The sequence below is a fragment of the Cygnus atratus genome, chromosome 2, assembly GCF_013377495.2.
Source record: "Cygnus atratus isolate AKBS03 ecotype Queensland, Australia chromosome 2, CAtr_DNAZoo_HiC_assembly, whole genome shotgun sequence".
In the NCBI taxonomy this organism is placed as follows: Eukaryota; Metazoa; Chordata; class Aves; order Anseriformes; family Anatidae; genus Cygnus; species Cygnus atratus.
Genome location: NC_066363.1, coordinates 48,617,057 through 48,639,529, shown reverse-complemented (window position 1 = coordinate 48,639,529; position 22,473 = coordinate 48,617,057). Strand labels below are relative to the sequence as shown.

The 22,473-nt window shown below is 34.5% G+C and overlaps 1 protein-coding gene across 6 annotated transcripts in view; it reads left to right on the top strand.

Annotated features, from left to right (window-relative positions):
- The window catches only part of ATP9B (ATPase phospholipid transporting 9B (putative)), a 181,093-nt gene that overhangs the window by 118,289 nt on the left and 40,331 nt on the right, over positions 1-22,473 (top strand). For all 6 annotated transcript variants that reach the window (XM_035549695.2, XM_035549692.2, XM_035549691.2 and 3 more), the window contains exons 12-13: positions 6,843-7,003; positions 17,482-17,624. In XM_035549695.2, coding sequence (XP_035405588.1) covers positions 6,843-7,003; positions 17,482-17,624 — 304 coding nt within the window. The remainder of the gene's footprint in view (positions 1-6,842; positions 7,004-17,481; positions 17,625-22,473) is intronic.

Below are 22,473 nucleotides of genomic sequence, written 5' to 3'. Positions count from 1 at the left end.
ACTTCCCAAAATTTATGCAAATAAAGGTTTCTATTTGTCTCTCTTATCATTTTTCTTAAAGGAATTAGTACCTGTTACTGAGCTATTTTGTTTACTTTTATTACATATATCATATTTTTTATGTATATATCAGTATCTGTACATAGATTTATATACGCACAGAATAAAAACTTCAGAACCAGTTCTCTCTCCTTTGGGAGTTTTGAAGTTACTTTGGCACAGCTAATTACTTTCATCTGTGAGAGAATCCTTGGTTTTTTATCTACTACAATTTGAAAAACAGCTATCTCCACTGAGTATATTTTAATAATAGTATGTAACATGGAAAGCTGCTTATTCTGTATTCTGACCATTAAAAGTACTAATTTCATGAAACTGTAATGGAAAAGTCTTCAGTTGAAGCAGGTGATCAAAGAAAATACAAGCATTTGTAAAGGCTGCAGGTGAACTCTGAATGTCTGTAGTATGAAATCTTGAACATCTCTATCTGTAAAGTTGAAAGTTCATCTGATTTCCAGTTTTAAATTAAAAAAAAAAAAAAAAAGGATGCTTAACAGTTTCGTTGTATGAATGATTTTGGTTGTTGAAGTCTCTAATATCACTAGATAGTTTAGATTATTGATGCAATTATTCTAAATTGATGGGTGGTCTTGAAAAAAAAACATTTACAACTGATAGCTTTTAATAGAGGATGGTATGTTACTAGTACAGCACAGTCTCTGTATGGATGCCAGAGTTTAAGAAGCCATTAACCTTTTCAGTTTCTTAATAGCTTCTGTGGATGTTTTTAATCAATCGTTCTTGTGTGTGACAAATACATAGCAAAGTTGAGGTCACACAGTAGCTGACAACTGGTACCTTAAGATGGTAGTCTGTAACTGTACAAAGGTATATGAAGTATAACTTTTTGATGAGAAGGAAATGCTATGGTTATAGTTCAATATGAATTGTTAAAATACTTCTTGAAATAATTATTTCAGACGAAATGAGGTAAATACAGTTGGACTAGTAAGATCGTATAGAAATACAGGTTGCCCTGTAAAAGTACAGAGATATGCTTGATACTGCATTACCAATTGAGCTTTTTAAAACAGTAGCTAACACCAATCTTGAGCACCCTCTGCTGACCAAACTATATATGGCACATCTTTAAATGCAAAAAAAAATCTTTTTAGCCTTCGGTCAAATTAGACTAAAATACTGAAAAAAGCAAATATCAATTATTTGGCTTCATTATTATATATACAAATTGATTTTAAAATTATAAGGTTGAAGAATATTTAGAGACGTTGGGATAGTGTTAAACTCTAGAGCTAATTGTTGATAAAAAGTGGGTTTATAGTCAAGTGGATATTAGAATGAGTCACCTTCAGTTTCTCTCATTCTGATCTTTTGATACATAGTGTTTTACTGCAGATACAGTCAGTCATTTGTGTGGAGATAAATCAGGACACATTTGAAAGAGAAAGCACACTTAGGGGTGTTTTGAAATCTTTAGCCAGTACTTGCCAAAATGAGTGCCTTACTTCAAGCAACTGAGTCCTCTATTTAAGTAAAGTTGTGGATAAAGCTCATTAGCAGTTTTTATTGTAGTGGACTAGCTAGAGAGAGCTAAGCACTAAGCTTTAAAGACCTGGAGAGGATTTTGAAGTTTCACTTCGAGTATCCAAACTAGGTGATGCTGAGCCTGGAAAAGGCAATATAAAATGGATGATTAAAGGAGGTAGAGAGAGAAGGTTGTTTGAGTTTTAGTTTTCTTGTAGCATTACAGATATTACTAGCTACAAATGGAAATTTTATACCTAAAGAGATTAATTTATTTCAAATGTAGATATGTGGTTAGGAGTAGCTTGTTGAATTAAGAGCAAGTAAATCAGAAGGGTAATTCAAAAATATAATGAACTTTGTTATATAAGCCTGCAGTATTAATATAATACAAAATAGTATAGTTTGGTCAAAGTGATACTGAGTTTTATTAAAGCTAGCATGAAGAATACTCTTTTGCCAAAGAAAACACAAAATATATTATTGAAATCAAATGGACTATTTTCTGATTATTACTTCTGTATACCACTGGAGTAGACTAAATAGCTAAAATTTATTTCAGTTCTGCTAAGTCCAGTAGAACCCCTACTAAGCCATCGCCATTGCTGCTCTAATTCTAAAAGGAATAAGACCTGTAAGAGGTTTTTTAGTGCTTCAAAAATGTTTTCAGGGTTAGTCATTGTTGCTCTCACAGCTAAACAAATGATTGGGAAGTTTGAAAATAGTTCTGAGAAAAAGCAAGTATGGGTGACATTTTTCACTTTATGTATTTCAGTGTTCTGTTTGCTTTTCCTACTTTGTATCTGCTGCTTAAAAGAATGAGCAGGGTGTTGGTTAAAAAGCCTAATATAACTATGTGCAAGTTTTAGATTTTTTTTTTATGTTAGTCAAGAAAGGCTTGTACAGAAACATGTTTGTCAGACTATTACTTGAGTACAGTGAGTTAAGTGAAGGTGCTTCCTAAACTTGAATTCACTTGTAGTTATTATGAATTATGGTTATGCTGTCCCAATGTGGTTTCCTGAATTGTTGAGCTGTCAAGAATTAGAATCACTGGACTACCCACAGAAATAAAGAATTACAAAAAACATTTACAGACTCTAAAATTGCTGTATATTTTTAGTGTCAAAGACTTGGGTAAACAGATAATGACACTTTTTTATATAGCCTTTAGCACAGGTTAGTAATCTGTTATTTCTAGGGACTATAAGAAAAAGTCAACAGATGGAGAAAAAAAAATCCACAGGGCTTCAGATATATGCATCCAACTATATATATTAGTCCATATACAAATTTATTATTTAATTTTTAATGAAAAAGTGCCATGAACTGCCCATTTTTCTTAGGCAAAGGTTGTTTTTATCAACCTAAAGAATAAAGATAATTTAATTTACTTGAATTTCAGTATTTTTAAATTGCTTTACAGCTTCATCAGATATAACTTTAGACTATAAGTAACATCTGTAATTAATGAAAGCATAAAGAGTTGACTAGCATTCAAGGTGTAATAAAGTTCAGAGCATGTATAAAGAATAGTAATATATGTATATGTATATATATGTTTATAATGCAAGTTAAAGCCAAAGTCTGTCTCAAACATACCATGAAATTTCATTGTAGTCAATGTGGTGTTCGTCAGTGCAGAACCAGACTGATTACTGAAATATAATTACCTTCCTGGAGGTGTTTGGAGGAGGGAAGTCAAGATACTGCCTTAATACTTTGGAAGTATTAAAGTAAGATGTGTAACAAAACCATGAGCAACTATTTCAAACACACTAGAAACTGCGAAAAAAATGACTACAGTAGACTACGTGAGAAATCTTTACTGTTATGCAATATTTAATTATCAAAGTTTGTTTTCTAATATTCTAGCATTAAAAAAAAAAACTAAATGTCCAAGGAATATACTTTTTATATTAGAATTGTTCTGTTAGTATAGCAGCTTAACAGCTTCAGAGGATAACCTTTCACAGAAGTTAAGCGTGTAGGGCAGCAATAATAATAAGCACATCACATAAAATATCCCGAATTGGAAGGGACCCACAAGGATCATCAAGTGCAACTTCTGGCTCTACACAGGACCACCCAAAAATTAGACCATATGTCTGAGAGCGCTGTCCAAACTCTCCTTGAACTCCAGCAGGCTCAGTACCATGATTGTGTCCCTGGGGAGCCTGTTCAGTGCCTGACCACCCTCTCAGTAAAAAAGTTTTTTCTAACGTTCAGTCTAAACCTCCCCAGCACCCTAATGTAATACACACAAATGTCAGGCTGCTTTCAACTTTTGTGAATTAAATTAAGGTTTTCCTTATAAGACAGTAACTTACGCATTGTAGTCCAAAATGTGGAGCTTAGACTTCTAATCATTCCTTGATTCCAAAATACTGTATTTTTAAAAATGTTAGTTTTACTTTTTTTGGTGCAAATAGACAATGCCATACTTTTTACTGATGGTACTAGCCATTATTTTACTGAGAACCATTAGCTATTTAAAACTTCCTACATAAATTAAAGAGGAGCTAAATGGATTTGCAGTTGTTGCCATTAGTAGCATTTTAGATTATACAAGCAATTATTGTGTTCATTATCTTAGAGCAGCCCCTTTGCAAAACTATTGTGGTTGTCTTAGACACTATGTACAAATTTTTCCTTGGAGATTAAAATTTCCAGTGGTGTTTAATTTTGTTAACGCAGTTGTTTCAAATAGGACAAATATTATGACAAGTAGAAGAAAATTTGCTTTATTAATATAGGAAATAGCAATAAATGTGGAAAATTACTTCAGTACTTAACTCATCAATTTCTTATGTTGTCATAATTATTCTTGTTATGATTATTTTCAAAAGGAAAAAAATCACTTTCTCAGGAATATTAGCATATTTTACAAATGCTTTGATAAAATAACAGTACTGTTAGATTCCCTACTTTTTCAGTATTCAGGTGAATTTTAGAGAATATAAGTGCATTTCTACATGAAAAGTGGATAATTTGATAGTGTTTCATTAGTTAGGTTGTGGAAGTTGTTTAAGTGGAAAGGAATTAAAGTATGTTTTAGTACATTATAGTATTATTTTTTTTTTGAGGAAGGGAGAATGCATTTCTATTAAAACTTATTTATCACATTAAGAAGAGTTTTGCAATTGCTTTCTCTTGCTATCAAAAATGAAAATATTAAAATTGTGTATAGGCAATAGTATGATCTATATTAAAAAGGATAACATCATTAGTAACAAAGCAAATCTTTTGGAGGAGGAGATTTATTGTGTGAAAAATTTTCATCACCAAGTTTTTTTATTCTCTTAATATTACTCCAAAAACATTTTTGTTGATTCCAAACATAAATTTATATCAATTCAGTCTTCATCAATTAGAAAGGTACAAATGCATTGAATTAGCTACATATCAGTGTGCAGTGGACTACATTTAATGTTTCTGTCCAAAAAGTGGCATTCTTTTCAAAGAAGCTCTTTATTCCTTTCTATTATGGGGTGGGGTTTTTTACAGGGGGTGGAGCGGGGGGGACATTGAGAGGGTTAGGGGAAAGTATTCACTACTATGATGCAGGAAAAAAAAGTGTGAGGTAGTGGTTATGCATATTGCAAGACAGTGATTCTTTATTTTATTACAAAAAAAAGACCAACTCTGGAAGGCCAGATTAAATCATTCCTTTCACTTTTTAATGGGATTTGGATGAATAGAGTAAAATATGCACTTTGCATTCATTGATAGCATCTTTAGGTTGAGGTAATTGAGTCTTTTTTCCCTGACTGAATGAATAATGACTTCATCTGATCCTCAGCGAGGCCTGAAACTTAGGCTGCCTTTGTCAGCGCAAAAAGATCTGGGCTTTGAAACATGCTCTACTTCCCTGGCTTAATTTTTCTTCATTTTAATCCAAAAAACCTATTTTTCTCAATAATTCAAGCATAAACTATGTAGTAGTTGAAGCAGCGGAAATTGCAAGATATTTGTCCTCGTTGTGCTGCTTTTTAAATGCAGCTGATAAATCAGCCGCTGTGGTCTTCAGCTGCCTGGTTCTCTAGGGAAGGGACAGCCCATGTACAAGCAAGATTGCTGAAATTTTTAAGAACTATATTTAAATGGTTCTTTTGCAGACTGTTTGTTATCTAGGGAAGTGTTATGTTTTACTGGTCTTAGTGGCATGACTTAGAGATAAAAAGACATCTGTAACAGGGCCTAGGAAGTTCTTCCTGACATAATTTTTCCCACATATTTTACTGACTACAAGAGCATCACAAAAAGTGGAATATAAATACTTAGCTTACAGCATACATTATTGAAATGGTGAGAGTCTTAGTTACATAGCTTAAAAATACTTTTTCATGGGAAACAGTGGATGGAAGATAGCTTCACTTATTGTTTTTGCTAGAGTGTTTCTAAATTAAACACCTTTTTACCCACGAAAAGTTGAAGTTCTCTCTTACTATTTTGATTTGAAAGTGTTTTTTTCCCTTGATTATTTTTAACTTATTTTGAATAACTGAAAGTTTCATAGAGTCACAGAATGGTTGGGGTTGGAAGGGACCTTAAAGATCATCTAGTTCCAACCCCCCTGCCATGGGCAGGGACACCTCCCACTAGACCAGGTTGCTCAAAGTCCCATCCAACTGACCTTGAGCACTTCCTCTAGGCAACCTGAGAAGTTTCATGTAATTAAAAATTATTTCTATGAGATGAGTTCAGATTTACAGACTGGTGTGAGAGTATAATTACAAGTTAAAGCATGCTACTTGTATGAACAAGACAATGTTCAGTTGCATTTGTCCGATGATTCTTGATTCTACCACGTTTTAGATCTTCCAGCAGTAAATGAGCAGTAGCCACCCTAGAAGTATAAAATGCAGTGATAGTATTTTTGCTGCATGCATGACAGAAGAAAATTGTTCCTGCTCATTAGTTCACCTTCAGTTCTTCAGTTGTCTTCTCCACACACCCTCCCCCTGCCTTGTGTTCCTATCCTGGATCAGAAGACAAGGGGAGGGATGTGTCAGAAATAAAGGCATTCAAAAGGCCTGGCTAGGACAGATCACACTGTGATTCTGGGAATTGTTATTGTCTTGGAGCCAGGGGACATCTGTTAGATGCAAGCATGGGAACAATAATTAATTCAGTTATCAGAATGCAATTAATTGTTACAAGTGCATGGATTTTTAATAGGAAGAAGAAGGACAGGCTAACTGTTTGCACTGCAAAAGTGTAAATTTAAAAAAAAAAAAAAAAAAAGGGCAAACATTATGGTTAACTATGGCTATGGTTTTTACTGCTTCCTTTAGGTTGGCTTGCTGGACCTGGAGTTGAATCAATTGACCAAGGCCCTGTTTTTGGCTTTAGTTGCACTATCAATTGTTATGGTAACCTTGCAAGGATTTGTAGGCCCGTGGTATCGCAACCTTTTCCGGTTCCTCCTCCTGTTTTCCTATATCATCCCGATCAGGTATGTATAAGACTGAAAGAAAAATACAGATGTCTAATTTCACTGAATGTGGCTTTCTTGAAAGTTATACTCACTTCTCTTTGTGAAGGAAATTGATCTTATCAGGAAGCTGAAGGAGAAGGTGCCAACAAATCTGCTGATTCTTGAAGGATCACTATACAGAAAACAATACTGTTGTATTTTTTTGTATAATGTTCATCTTGCTGGAGTAATCAGGATATCTAATCCTTTACTAGCATAAATGTATTAATAAGGATACAATCTTGGTATATTTGAGAATGTGGTTTTAGGAAACATACATTTGAATGAAGTGTCAGGTGTACTTTAGAATTTGATTTTTTAATGCCTTAAATACTAAAAATATTCAATTTCTCTGGCAAAAATGCTGACTTTATTTTTACTACAACCATGATTAATTTAGATTGAATGCCTTAGTAGTGTAGGTGCACTTTTGCAATGGTAAGACATTTAACAGGTGTAACCAAGTAGAGACTTGCCCTGAATTAATTAATTCATTAAGCATGAGTGCTCTATATTCAAATTGCAGATAAAACTGGAACAAGAAATAATATCCATCTGTGTAACCATGTCTAACATGGATAGAGAAGATGTCTAATGTGGACAGAGAAATGACAACACTGACTCTGAAATGGATTTTTTTTTCTTGAATGGCTATTGCATTTGCAAAATTGAAACAGTACTCTGTTAAAATACCCGGTGTTTAGATTAAGGTGATTGTTAATTTTAGATGCTCTCTGGAACAGTTCAGTTTGGGATACTTCAGTGAGGAGCTGTAGCTTAAACCGTAGATAGATTGAAGACCTATCTCCTCAGGTTTACACAAAATATTTAAATCTCTGTAGTATAAAGAGGGGGAAAAATGATTATTAGGTATTTAATCTAAGCTTACTTAGTTCACATTTTTTAGGTATGTATAGCTATGTGAAGCAAACTGTTATATTTAACCAACTTGATACTCAGTGTCTCAAGGACTTATGCTTTTATAGTACTTCCCTGTTTTAATAGTAGATTATGTTGGGATGTCATAGGAGGAGGTTCCAGCAAATCTTCTGGGGTTTATGGAGATCTCACTGCAAAAACTGCTTCTCTTAGAACAGTTTCCACTTATTTGACTGGCTCCTGGTTTTATTTACACCTCCATGTTTTAATTTTGTGGTATCTTTCTAAATACTTTATCTTTCTTTCTGTGATACTTTATCAATCTTTCTGTGGTATCTTTCTAAATACTATAATTCTCTTAATTAAATACTATAATTCTCTTAACTCGCTTACTGTTTGTATGATGATGCTGTTTGGGTCATGTTGTCATTCCTACCCAAGTTACTAAATATTAAGTAGCTTATCCACGTGAAGAGGTAAAAAGAGCTGCGTTCAAGTGATGAGTAAAGTTTGCATATTGCTGAAAGATGCATTTAATCATCAAAGACATGTACAAAAAGGGGAAAAAGAGTATCAGTGATTGCTTGTTGTTGTTCACTGTGTTCTTAATAAGTACATGAAGTCCAAATTTACTGAAATAGTTAAAAGACGGGTATATGTTTGTTACTGAGTGCAACAGAATTAAGAGCATATGGATAGTATAAATTTGACTATACATGGACAGTTCAACATGTGCCACTCAAAAACAAGTAACACATTTGAGCAGCTCATTTTCTGTTCTTAAGAAAGTAATTTATATGCCCTAGTGGATTTGTGGAATAATTCTTTACAAAAATAATTTCTAGGATAGGGCTAATCCAATTTTTCAATTCTATGTGAAAGATAATATACAAAGCAGAAATATTAAGAAAATGTAATTGATTTAGTTGTGCATTGGACCATATAGTTACCCCCTTGGAAGATAAGACAGGAATCTAGCAGAGAATGATTTTTTCCACTTTAGATGTTTGTTTATTCCTATACCAATTTTTCTTTAACTCAGCTTGTGTATATATGTGGTTGTTTCCTAGACTGTCAGCAAAATAAACAACTCTAGTCATGCTGGTGTTCAAACATAACTACACTTCTCTTCCTTTCCTCTGAATGTGTGGAAGTGACATATTCTTAAGACTGTATTTGGAGTGTAAACTCTTGGAGTTGAAAATTACAAGATAAGTGATGCTGAAGCACCAGGTGTTGTCCTCTCTTTATTTCAAAAATAGCTAAATGGGGGTAGATAATGAACTTTTCTTCACAGGTAAATGAACTGAATGTAGGAGGTTAGAATTGAATGGTAAAGGCAAAGTATATCTGCATTCAAGCGTGCATGAAATCTGTTGATTGATGATTTTAGAGAATGCAGGATGATTCTAATTGTGGATCTTCTTTGCTGCTGTTTTTGGGTTTTGCTTTGCAGGACAAGAAAAGTCCAGGTAATCGATAAAAATAATTTTGCACAGCCAGATATGTTTGGTGAGATCACCAGAAGGGGGTAACTAACTGTTAGCAGAATGTAACTGATCTCTGTACAGACTCTCCCATAACTAATGGAAAGAGGAACTTTCTTTTTCCTCCAGGGGACAGCTACTTGTTTGTGCTGCATTCTAAATACTACTGTAGGGCAGTGTTACCTAACTGTGGCTGGTAGAGCATGTAGGGCTTCAGAAGTATAAACATGAAAACAATGTCATAAGTAAAATTGGGAAGACAATGTACATGTTCAGTAGCTTGCAAGGAATCAAGTAAAATCCAGGAAAAGTAGAAGTAAGTGGGCATGAAAAGCTTTCGCCTAGCTCTTCATGGGTTGCATGCTAGAACAGTTATGCACAGGATGTTTTGAACACCCCCACCTGCAGAAATGTTTGGCCCTTTAAAATGACAGTGTATTGACAGTGTATATTGATGCTTCCTGTGTATTGATGTTTCTTTTTCCCATAAGGAGGATGAATAGTCTAGAGAGTCTCCCTACAGTTTGCTTCCATACAAAGTTAATCTGTTTGATTTCCTTAAAATTTATTGAGAAAGGGGGGTAGAAAGCAAGTCTTTGACAGAAAGTCCAAAACTAAATAAACCTCTTTAGGATTATTTTTACCCGTTCACTGATTTTTTTTTCCAGACTTGCTGGAATTTCTTGGAGTGTCCCACATTACTCAAGATTTCTTCAGCTTTTTTCAGTTGTCTCTAACCAGGTGGAGATACCTTAAGGCACATCATAGGTTCCTCTTGTATCACTGAGATCTTGTCTATGTTATCTAGTACATTTATCACATCACAAGCTGAGGGGGAAAGTGCATGTCCTCAGGTATGCCCATGCTGCTGTGGTTTGTGATACTGCTGTGGAAGTACTGAGGCCTGTGTTGTTCATTTTTGTTTACAAAACAGTAATATCCTGTTGTTTGTGCAGGGGGTGGCTATTTTCTGAATGACAAATGACAAAGAGCAAAACCAGCCATACTAACGAAAAGACCCCTCAGGTTGGGGAACATGAGGTTTTGTCATAGTCATGCTGTCTTTTACCTAGCTGCAGTGTTTAACTTTATCACTATGGTTATAGATGCATTCTTTTTAATTTTACATCTTTTTAAGATCAGGCTTACATTTTTACCAGGAGAGTTTAATTTCCTTTTTATGCAGAAATGCAGACATTTTCCATACACATTTAAACTTCTGATACAAATCATGCAAGTCCTAAGGAGTTTTTCTTCCAATTTTTCCAGCTACTAATTTGATCAGGGTTTTTCAGTTTTAATTTAAAGCAAACAAACAAACAAAACTACCACAGGGACAGTTACCACTGTTTGTATTTTTGAGTAGAAGAGATTTCAGTGAATGGGGCATATCCTGTCTTAACCAGCAAGTTGAAAATCCCAGTGCATGTATGGGTGCAGTCTGTCTGTTGGTATGATGCGGAAAAAGATTGCCAGTCTGTTAGATAGTCTTGCCATAAAGCAATTCTGTCCTTTCCCATGGTATTTAGTTATAGCATCTCCTTCATCAGCTCACTTGAGTTAACATGATAAATTCAGAATTAGCAGCCAACGTGAAAGAAAAGACAAGCTCCACCACCAAACGTGATCCCCACCACCATGTGATAGGATGTTACTTATTTGTTGTGCAGTCTTCTACAGTACCTTAAAAGAAAAAGTGACCCATGGAAGTCTTCTCCACCCACCCCATGAATGCAACCATTTTATTTTTTTTCTGAGATAATTTTGGCTTAGCAAGCAGTGTTCAATGAAATTACTGCCTTGCACGCAGGCATATGAGTCCAGTAGCTCTATGTGCTTCTGCTTAGCTTTTAAGAACTGTAGAGGAATTACTGTAAGGTGACAAGGTATTGACTGGAGATCTAATGAAAGCTGTGGTAGAAAGAATGTGGTAAAAATGCGTATTGTATAGGCCATATATTTAGCAGCAGCTAAAAGTTGGATTGGCAGGGGCCTAATCAGCTATCTTTTTAGGAAAGTTTTGGTGTATACAGAAGCTGAAATGTCTTTCGTCCTTTCATTTAAACACCCTAAGGTTCCTGGGCACTTAGTCATTCTACAAAAATAAGTCCCAAACATCTGGATGGAACTCCCTTTCACTTGAGTAAAGACAGCTTGCAGCTGCTTTTTTTCCAGGTCTGCAAGAGGAACATTTAAAGAAAATCCTTCAAGTTGTTAGTCTGGTTTTAGTAAGGTGTAGGGAAGATACTGCTAGGAGGTCTTGTATCGGAATTCATTAATAGCTAAACCAAACCCTGTCTCATGCAAACATGAAAAAGGCAGTTTTATTCAGTGTATTGCTCTGTATTCCAAGAGTGCAGAGTACTCAAACCTGTGCAGGATTGTGGTGTTTAAAAGAAACAATAGGCCATTCTGCTTTTAATCTTATTGTTGTTTGTACGGTCCGTGTTTGAGCCTCTAATGCGTATAACATACAGATGTGAGAGTATCTGTATATGTGGTCTCACATATATAGACATAGCATACATCGTATTACCTATGATGCAAAATTTCTGCTGTGGAAGCGCTAAAGAGCTACTCATAAAGTAGTTTAAGTAATCCTTATAAATGTGTGTAAGCTTTTGCACCATATCATGATATATAACACCATCTGTTTAAGAGACTGAAAAACACTGTATGAAACGGGTATTTTACAAACTGATTTTGAGTTCTTTATGCAACAGGAGCTATGGTTTTTGTCTCTTATATTAAAAGCAAGACTTAGCCTGTTCAGTGTGGTGCTGTACTGATTCCTAAACTAGCTCATGTGTTGTGCATTTCTTAGAATGGTTGATATACATGCTGCATATAGAAAACACACCATCGGTTTTAAAAAAAAAAGTTACTTTTTAACAGATCTATTATAGTAGATCTTTTTCCTTTTTAACGTTGCAACATGCCCTATCTGCTCTTAGTTTCCTTATGATTTTTAACCTCATAATATTACAGCAAGTAATGACACATTTGTCCGAAATACACTAAAAATATTCACTTTTTTAAATTATTATTGACATATTAGATGACAATATTGTTGTCATGGTGAGGCTTAATCAAAGAAAGCCTCTGATTTGATGAATGTGAAAAACATTTTTAATGGGAAGTTAGTTGTTATAAGTTCCTTATGTCACAGCTCTTGTGCCAAGCTGCTCAAGTTTGACATGAGTTCTGTTTGTATTGTATACTCTTGCTGTATTTTCAGCATTTAAGAATTTTATAGATAATTTTCTTTAATCATTTTCCAGATACCTTCCTGAGACTTTAAGTTCTACCTGTGTTACAATATCTAATTACCTGTATGTGTGTTGCATGCTGCCCTTTAAAAATTTTGTGCAGCAGTCACTGTAGTAATATGGAGTTGTTGAACATTTTTTCCCACACATTTAAGAATAAATGTGTGGAATTGAGTCACTTTTCAAAATTACATATGTTGTCTGGGTTTTATGTAAAGCGCTGTGTACATTCTTTGATCTTCTTTCATATGTTAACATGATAGACAAAATTTAGAAAGAAGATAAAAGTAGGCCAAGAGTCCTAGTGAGACCATTTATGAAGCAAGCAAGAACACAGATCTGACTCTTCTTGAAAGTATCAGCAGAGAAAAATAAAAAAAAAAAACAAAACTTTTTTTTTTCTCCAAAGAAAAGCCGGGGGGGATCATTTGGAGGAAGTAAAAGGTTGAGCTATGGGTTGGGTTTTATTTAAATTTTGGTGAGTATTACATTTAAAAGCAGTAACTTCTGTTTGTTTTATTTGTGTAGTGCAAATTAATAGAAGCAATAGAAATTGTCAGACTCCAAAAATAATTTTCTGTGAAGATTTAGCTTCCCAGGAATGTTAAAGTTAAAACAGTTTTGTTTGGTTCTCGACCAATACTTTCTATTTAAAAATGATTCTGTATCTTTTTAACTTGTAAATAACGTGTGTGTCTGTATGGTTTATAGCTGTTTCAAGCAGGTAGGGCCATGGGAAGGTTAGAAGTATGCGGGATTGGGTACTGGTTTGGGCACTGGTGCAACCCAGATATTATCTTTAGTATTTCACTTAGAAAGAAGTACTGGGAATAAAGACTACATCTTAATTGCTTTATTTTAAAAATTGGATAACACTAAGAGTATATAGAGTCTCAGCAGGACTTTCTCTTTTACTACAAAGCTTATGCTTATATACAGAACTGCTGAGGAAAGTCTTACTTGCCTGCCAGAGTTCAAATAAAACTATCATACTTTTCTGATTCAAATTCACCCATGAGTTTTATTAGGCATGGTATCAATTTGTTCACAAAATTCTTTGCTAGATCTTGATTGCTTTTCACTGAATCATGAAAAACAGAATGTTTCTGGAGTTTCTAAATATATTTTCCTGAAACTTGCTCAATGAAGGCCTTTGCTTATTGGCAAATTTGTCTATTTTAACTAAAAAGCAAAATCAGAAATTTTCACAAGATGACCTAATATAGTTACCATTTAGGGAAAAAAGAAATTTAGAAGTCCTGTAAATATGAATTTATTTGACCCAAACCAGTACTGATGTTTTTGAAGGAATAAAAGCAAAAGTATTTGTTTTTAACCTGTAGTAAAAAGCAGTGTGGATTCTGAAATGTTGTGTTTATTGATTTGTTCTCAGGCTGAATTACAGAGGAATGTTGTCCTGGCTTATAGCAGAATAAATCTCTGAGTTGGATGAAAGTTGCCTTAGGTTTGCCTGCTAGGATAACTAGTGCTGAGGATGAGACACAAGAAAGTTCACACTATGTTCACTAAATATACCTGTTCTATGCAACAACCTCCAAGTACCTATATTAACTTACTGTTTAGAGATTACACGTTATTTATCTTTGTAAAAATCAGTGTTACTAATGCAAAATTTATGTCAGTGTGACCTTTATTAGTTGTGCTACATATGATGCTATTTTGTGAATTTTCCTTAACTGATATGTCTGGAGTCTTTTAAGAAAGGATGAAATGGAGAAGGCATTAAGTAACTGATGGATTTAAAATATTTTTGTTTGTATAATGAGGTTCTTCAAGGTCAGTAAAGGGCTAAAGAGAAATGATAGCTAATATTGCCAAGCACGGAAAATAGCTTGGTGTTGAATAAGATTGGTTTCTCCTTGTTTTAATGTATAAAAGTAATTGGACATTTCAGTCAAGTATTTCTATCCATTCTTGTGAAGCTCTGTTGGAGAGATTTCCAGTTTTGAAAGCAAACTCAGTGTTAATAGGCCTCCATTATTTTTTCCATGTTTCACTAGTGTCCATGATGTGCTAGGTGATAGCTACAATGATTTCAAAGAGAAAAAGTTGTACTAAGACAACAGACACCAAATGAAGGAAGTCAGCAAGATACAGCATACAAATTTTAGAATCAATACTAAAAACGCATCTATATCCCTCATTTTTGTGTTCCTTTTATTCTTGTTTCTTGTGCTAGATAGCTACCTTGGGCTGTACTAGTCACTTCGGAGACATTATTTCTCTGGAGGCCAGTGGTGCCAGCTTTCTGTTAGGCCTTTGCAATGTAGAGGGTATACACTCTGTTCCACTTAGGAGTACGTGCTGGAAAGCCAGGGTAATTCCTAAAATACTTCCAGGATTTGAATTATAGATTTTTCCTCACTGCTTATCAAGAGGTGTCTGTCTTTTTTTTTCTCCTTATCTTTCAATTACATTTGACAGATTGTAATTACATGAATATAGAGCACATTCAGAACGTCAAAACCTGCTAACACATGCTTATAAAAGATGCAAGTGAATATATGAACAGCACTTAAGCTTTGAGAGATCTCTCTGATTTGATCTTTCCTAAGTACAGTTTTCCATATCTGGATGACTTGTACTTCTCCCCTGGTATGAGCAGTCATGTGGATTTCCTTTGTGCGCGTTGTGCCTGAGGTTGCAATCTTAAATAGAGCTTTCCTCACAGAATACATATCTTGGTAGCCCAGGCAAAAATAAGAAAAATTAAATTATAGTCCAAATACATCTTTGACGTGGGATGATGAGCAGCTTTGATCTTTCAATTAAAATAAGTTATAGCAAATGTCTAGCCATTCTTAGTGTGCTTGTTTCCCTTCTTGAGCTAGAGATCACACTTTGTACTTCACTAAGTAGCAGATTCTCATCCTTAAGAGGAGTAAATCTTTTGTCATTCCTTTTGTTAGCTATTACATATTTCAGTTTGAAGTCTGCTGCATTGGTTCGTAATTTCTATCTTTCTGCATGTTGACAAACATACATAAACAAATGCTGGTAGCATACTACCGGTTCTGTATTGATGAAGACAAGGTAAAACTGTATTTAACCACTGTGAGGCAAGTGGCTTCCAGTATTTTCATACTGTAATGTTTTCAATTTAAAGAAGTCCGGTTAAGTCCCCTTTCTGTTTTCTGTCTTGATTTTTAAATATTTGTGTGATTGAAGAGAGCTGAAGTTAGGTGTGCTATCCCAAAAGTAATTGGGATACCTCACCAGGTAGAGGGATAGTTTTTTGCCATTGCTGATTTTAATGGAAAAATAAAATCTAATTCAAGAATAGAGTACCATCTTCAATGGTCAAGAGTATTATATCAAAAAGGCTTGTTTCTCTTTAGACTACAACATGCATTGTTGTCTGCTGTACAAATTTAGGAAGGAGAGGGGTTTGGAATAAACTGGATTTTTTCAAAGTTCTGAAATTTCAGATGATCCCACAAGCCCAGTTAAATGCATCTCATCTTTATGGGAGGAGATGTTACCACCCCTATTACCTCAGGTAATTTACAATCACTTTGTCACTGTGATTGCAGGAGGACAGAGAAAAATTGTGGCTGCGGTTTTGGTTATACTGTAAAGCAGTACTTTAGGATTGCTAAGAAAAAAATTAAATAAAAACTATTTTGACCTCAGTATACCCTTGGACAGTTTTAAGTCATGTTATTGTAAACCTGTTATTAAACCCGGGACTCTGGCCAGGGCAAATTAGCTACAAATCATTTACATTACTACCATCCTAGCTGTCTTTTCCGTATTTCTCGTAGAGCAGAGTCAACAGAAATGAACACGTGCCTATTCCTCTGACACTGTTCCTCTCACATGGTAACCAGGAGTATGGTGAATAGCTAAAGGGAAGGAAGTGTTAGAACTACTTTTGAGCTAGAACATTCAATTTTGGGCAGAAGCAATGTGATTTAAGTTATCTCTGACCAGCATCAGTGAAGACTTCTTTTTTATTATGACTTAGGAATACAAGGAATAAGAGCAATTAATTCTTGTGTGACATGGTCATGGAAGTATTAACAGAAAATATGCAGACACGGGGTGAATTGGAAAAAAATAAATTTATTGTGATCCTGTACTTCTGTAAATAGTAAAACTTGCTGCAAACAAAAATTTTTAGTATAGAGCCTACCCAAAGGCTACTTTTTACTGCTGGCAGTAACAGCTCTGGCCTACAGGCTATCACAGAATTTCACTGTTTGGGCACTATTCTTACTTTTCACTTGATTTCTGTAACTATATTTTGGCAAGAACGTTGACATTGTTGATTAGCCATGGTGAGGAAAAGAAACTGACATCCGTATTTGTACTTTCCTAAAGGAAAAACAGTTATTTAAAAACGGAGACCTGAAGAATCATCAATACTGTTTACAATGATATCTTTATTTTCACATTATAAAGAAAAAATAGGTTTGTTTGGTTTTGCTTTTTTAGCAGATCGAAACTGTGACTTGAATCTGAACTCATTGATAAAGTGTATAATATTGTCAATGTGTGTAAGTGTAGCAATATAAGTATATTAAGAATCTCCAAAAGAGTTGCAGTCTGTCTCATGTAGGAGACATGGTATTGCATTCATTTGTACTGTAGTAGTTCCTAAAAGTCTGGGATAGAGCCTGAGTTTCTAATGTGTTATGTACTCTACAAACACTTAACAAAAATGTTCCGAAATGTTTGTTGTATGTAGTTTTAAGATTTTTTTTCTTGTATCCTAAAAACAGCTTTGAGTTTTGCTTTTATGGTTATAACTTTCACTGCCTAATATTCACACTGATTATGGTATATATTTCTTTTGCAGTTTACGTGTGAACTTGGACATGGGTAAGGCAGCCTATGGGTGGATGATTATGAAAGATGACAATATTCCTGGAACAGTTGTTCGAACTAGCACCATACCAGAAGAGTTGGGACGATTAGTTTATTTACTAACGGATAAAACAGGTATATCAGGTTACAATTCCAAATGTGATGACTTACAAAATTTGTAAACTTTATTCTATATTTTAACATGTTAACGAAAAAGTAGATTAATACTACTGATCTTTATTTTTTCATTTTATTTTTTCAATAAAATATTAAGCATGTGCTTGAGGGATTTGTTGTAGTAGTGCCAATTGGATTAGCTAGGCTGGTACTTACACAAGAAAGTTAGTATTTGGTAATAATCTGGTTTAATCTGGTGGGAACACTCCTGATGCGGTAACAGGACATTTGATGGCATTAGTAAGAGTACCACACATCTCTTACTCTGAAAAAACTCTGGATTAGCACTTAAGATGCACCTTATTCTTCTGTATCTTATTTCTACTGCAATATTGTATGATCGTAGCAGTTAAGAACAGCCTTCAAGAGAGAAAGTCGTCTCCTAAACAAGTCATAAGATCACATCTTAAAATATCTGTTCTTCCCATGAAATTAAATGCTGTTTATTTTACAAAGACCAGTTCTAGAGCTGCCGTATGATTTCATCTTCTTAACTGTAATATATTATTGTACCTGACCTGGTATATTGGAAAACCTGGTCCCTGCTAGGATCAGAAGACAGGTAACTGTGAAGAAGTGATAGCTTGCTCTATTCTGCTGTCTACCATTATGGCTGAAGCATGTGACAGTCTTACCGTGCTCTTAAGTCTTAGAAGTATTGAGGGATTCTTAGAATTTATTTCAGAAAACATCATAATAAATAACAAGTTCTTTAGCAAATGCAGTGTTTTTCTCCTTTCTTGGTTCTTTCTGAGATTCAATAAATCAGTTCTGGCAGACATTCTGTTTTTTTAAGAAGCTGAGTTAGACTAAGTTCTGAAATGAGAAAGCTGTTTCTCAAACAGCTGAAGGAATGTTTTAGTGGTTTTAAGTAAAATCTACTTCAAAATGGTGAGATGGTTTGGAGGTGGTTTCCACTCTGTTATGCTGTTCAGAAAGTGTAATACCCAGTTCACAGCTTTTTGCTTGAAATAGGTCCACATTCACTCCTGTGCTGAACACTTCCAGTAGTGCCTATTTTGAAATGAAACATGTATTTCATATATTGTCATATTTTGAAAACGTATTTCTTCTTATTCTATAGGTACATGTGTAAACTTATATGCTGCCGAATGCTGTTCTTCTATTTCATAAAAGAAAAAGACAACTGCCATCTTTCTTAGCATATAGAAAAGTATTCCTAATTATAATGTGGTAATTTTTCAAAGCAAATGAACAGTTCTTTTAACAAGTTTTATTTCAGTTACCTAATGATTTGCATTCTGTTTGAAACTGCTTATTGATTTTAATTGCACCTTTCATCGTGATAATTTATGTAACTTCAAGAGTGCTGTCTCATCATAAGCTTGAAATATGCAATTTGCAGCATATGTTTGGAAAAAGGAAAGTATGTTCAAAAATAATAAATTTTCAGAACAGTGCAGTAGAGTTCATTTGCCCAGAGCATTACTTTGTAAGCAAAGACACTGTATACTAAAACTTTTCTGATAAATATTCCAGTTACTGTACCAAACTAGAAATTTGGCTCACTTTTAGCATTGTCTCCTTACAGTTACAGACTGCACTGAAAATTTTAAGAAGTTAAAAATAAAATGCTAATAATTTATTCAGCCAACTTTACAAATCTGAAATTATATTATACAATGCAAGAATTATATTCTGACCCTGTCTGGTGACAGGTGGTTTATATCATAAAGCACAAGAATCACTGTGCTGTGTTCTTTTCCTCAAGCTATGTACCTACTACCCAGTTTAAAAATAAAAAAATTAAAAAAAAAAGCTTCAGTTCTACTTGTAGAAAAACAACTGATAAAGTTAACCTAATACAACAGTAACTAAAAATAACTTAAAAAAAAAAAAAAAAGATTTTCTAATAGCATTAAATTTAGTGGGACTGGGTTTTTTAAAGTGAAAATAGTTACATTTATAAAATTTTGAAAGAAAACACTTCATAGACTTGTATACATAAGAGAAACAGCCTTGTTTTCTTCTAATTGTTGGTGGGGTTTTTTTGTGTTTTTTTTTTTCCAAGCTGCATCATGCCACTTGCAATCACAGTAGTTCTGTTTAATTTTAAGAAGCACTTGTGTTCTGGCCTTTCAGAGTGCATACTTGAATGGGACTAAATAGACAAGTGTAAAAAGGCTTTAGCAGCAAATGTGTTTACATATAGTCTGGAAGATTGCTAGCATTCAGCCTCAAAGGCTTTTCAGAGCATTGAAGTCTATTGAGTTCTGGAGGGAGGTCTGAATCTCTAAGTTAATGATATAAAAATGAATGTAAAAGCAGTATTCTAGGGCAGTAGTTACCAAACGTTTTGCACTAACAGGCAGCCTATGTGCTTTTACTCAAGTGTTAGTGGAAAGCTGAGGTAACTGAAAATAAGCCTGGAGTCCAGCAGAGTTGACAAGCTTCAGAAAACTGGCCATGGCCTTCCAGACAGTGCTTTCCTTCAGACCATTATACAAAACGCTGCTCAATTTTCTTAGTCTTAAATGTCCTGTATTTTTTAAACTTTTTACATCTAGGCAAACTTGCAGCCAATGTGCAATACCTGATATACCTGAGTATATCAGTAGCTGCTTCCAGTTTCCTTTCTTGATGAATATATTTGGTCTTATTCTGCATTTTATCATAAATGTAAAGCATCCTTTTAGGTAATGAACAGGTTCTGTACAGTTCATCCAGGATTGCTATTGCATGATTACACACTGTTCATGAGAGCTGGTTTCAGTACTTTCATGCTTGAACTTCCAGTTATAATCTTACAAACCAGTTGATTCTGTTCTTCTTAAGCCCACTTAAGGCTTGGCTGTTCAGAGGAGAAAGAGAGACAGTTTTGTAGTTGTCTCTCCAAGTAGGTGCTATTAAAAAGTGGGACTAAAAGGCTTATCTTCTTAAATGTAAACAAGCAAATCTTTTCTCAATACTGAAAATAAAAATACAGAGAACAGTCTGCAAAAATCTTATACTGTGGTCCAAGCTTCACTGGAAATGATTGAGAATTAGCTGTTGAGTCTAAGGAGCATTGCCTTACTAACATAATTGCAAGGTAGTTCTTTGTATGATTGTAAATTGGGTTTGTGCTTCATCAATAAGCTTTTTGACAAGAAGCGTCCATCACAGTGGCTCTCTCATTTGCCACAGTAGAATAGAAAATGAAGTATCCCGATAATTGCATTATAGTTTCCTTATTGTGGGACAAGAAAGCAATGTGGTATAATTAGGTTTGATTGGAGTGCATGTTTCCGGTAAGATCTGAAATTAATGATGTTGCTATAGTGACACATCTGCGGCCACCAGTGCGTGAAACATAAAGTAATTCATTCGACAAGAGAAGACATCTGTTAACTGCAAGGATGCAGAGCATATTGACACTGACCAGAAATACTAGACGTTATGTGATAAATGAACAAATGATGCTGAAACAGGAGGACAGATAATTTGTACTTAATCTGCTGGGAGAACTTTAATCTTCTCACTGGTTGCCTTTGACAATGCCATTGTTTAAAGAACAATGCTGCAGAGAACTCATAAATTTTAAAACTTAACTCAGGGTGCAGCCTATTAAAGCAATACATTAATTCCTTTGTTAGGGAGTTTTTATCTTCATGTAGAACAAAGCCATTACTAAAAACACCCACTAAAACAACAGGTTTTTTAGGACTCACATTTTAATTATAGCATCCATTACCCAAAATGCCATGTTGTTTGGACTTGAATCACGTATAAGTTTGACAGAAAGGCGTCATCTGTTATGGGGCGGGGGGCAGCTATAAGGGGGAGCTATTTCCAGTTGTTTCCAAGGGCAGCTGGGCATGGTATCTGACCCTCTCCAGTGTATAAAAAGATTTTAATCCTGAAAGAAAAATAAAGATATTTGGCAATATTTTTTGAATGCTTTTGTTGCTTGGGATGTGGGATGGCAAGCCTTCTGCCATTCACGACAACTTCCAGCATATTCAGCTATAACAAATGTGTACAGTCTTCCAAGCATAGTTATTTACTAATGCATACACTTGTATTTGAGTTCTGTAATTAACATTTTAGCGGGTGTTTGGACCAAATGAGATACTTAACAAATATAATAGTTGAACAGATGCATAGAACAATGTGATTCTTGATTTTCTGGGAAAGTCTTGTTAGAGGTTGGTATATGTAGGCATTTTCCTTAAATGTGCCTAATGTAAAGGACTATTAGAATAGTGAATTTCACTAATTATTTCTCAAAATTTATCTTTTAAGGTATTCTTAAAGACTATTGAGTCTTTTTCTGTTTAACATAAGCTACCACAGAGTAATTAAAAATAAAAATAAAAAAAAATGAAATGCTGGTGAAATAACCTTTCCTCACTTCACTTTGATGCATACATATTTACACAGTTAACTTTATCTGTTCTCTGTCTCCACGATTTTAGTACCACTGAGGTTGCAGTTGAGTAGAGCACACTAGAATAGAAAGCTTTTATCATGAGATACTACAGGAAGCTTCAAGACATGCATTCGAGGTAGATCAGTCAAAGGAACCCTTACTTTGTGGCCTCAGTTGGATACCTATCTACTGAAAATCCATGGTGTATCCAATGAATATGAATGTTGCTCTGAAAGGCTGATATCAGTAGGAAATAGCTACTGCTATTCTTAACCATATCAATGATACGAGTACTGTTACCTTCAGCCCAGCAAAGATAAGCAAATCTCAGCTCTTTTTCACCTTCGTTCCTAGCAGGTTGTAGGTTATCCTGGGGTTTGGTTTGAGGTTTTATGGTGGTTATGTTTATGGCTTTTGTTCGTAAGTGGAGCAGTT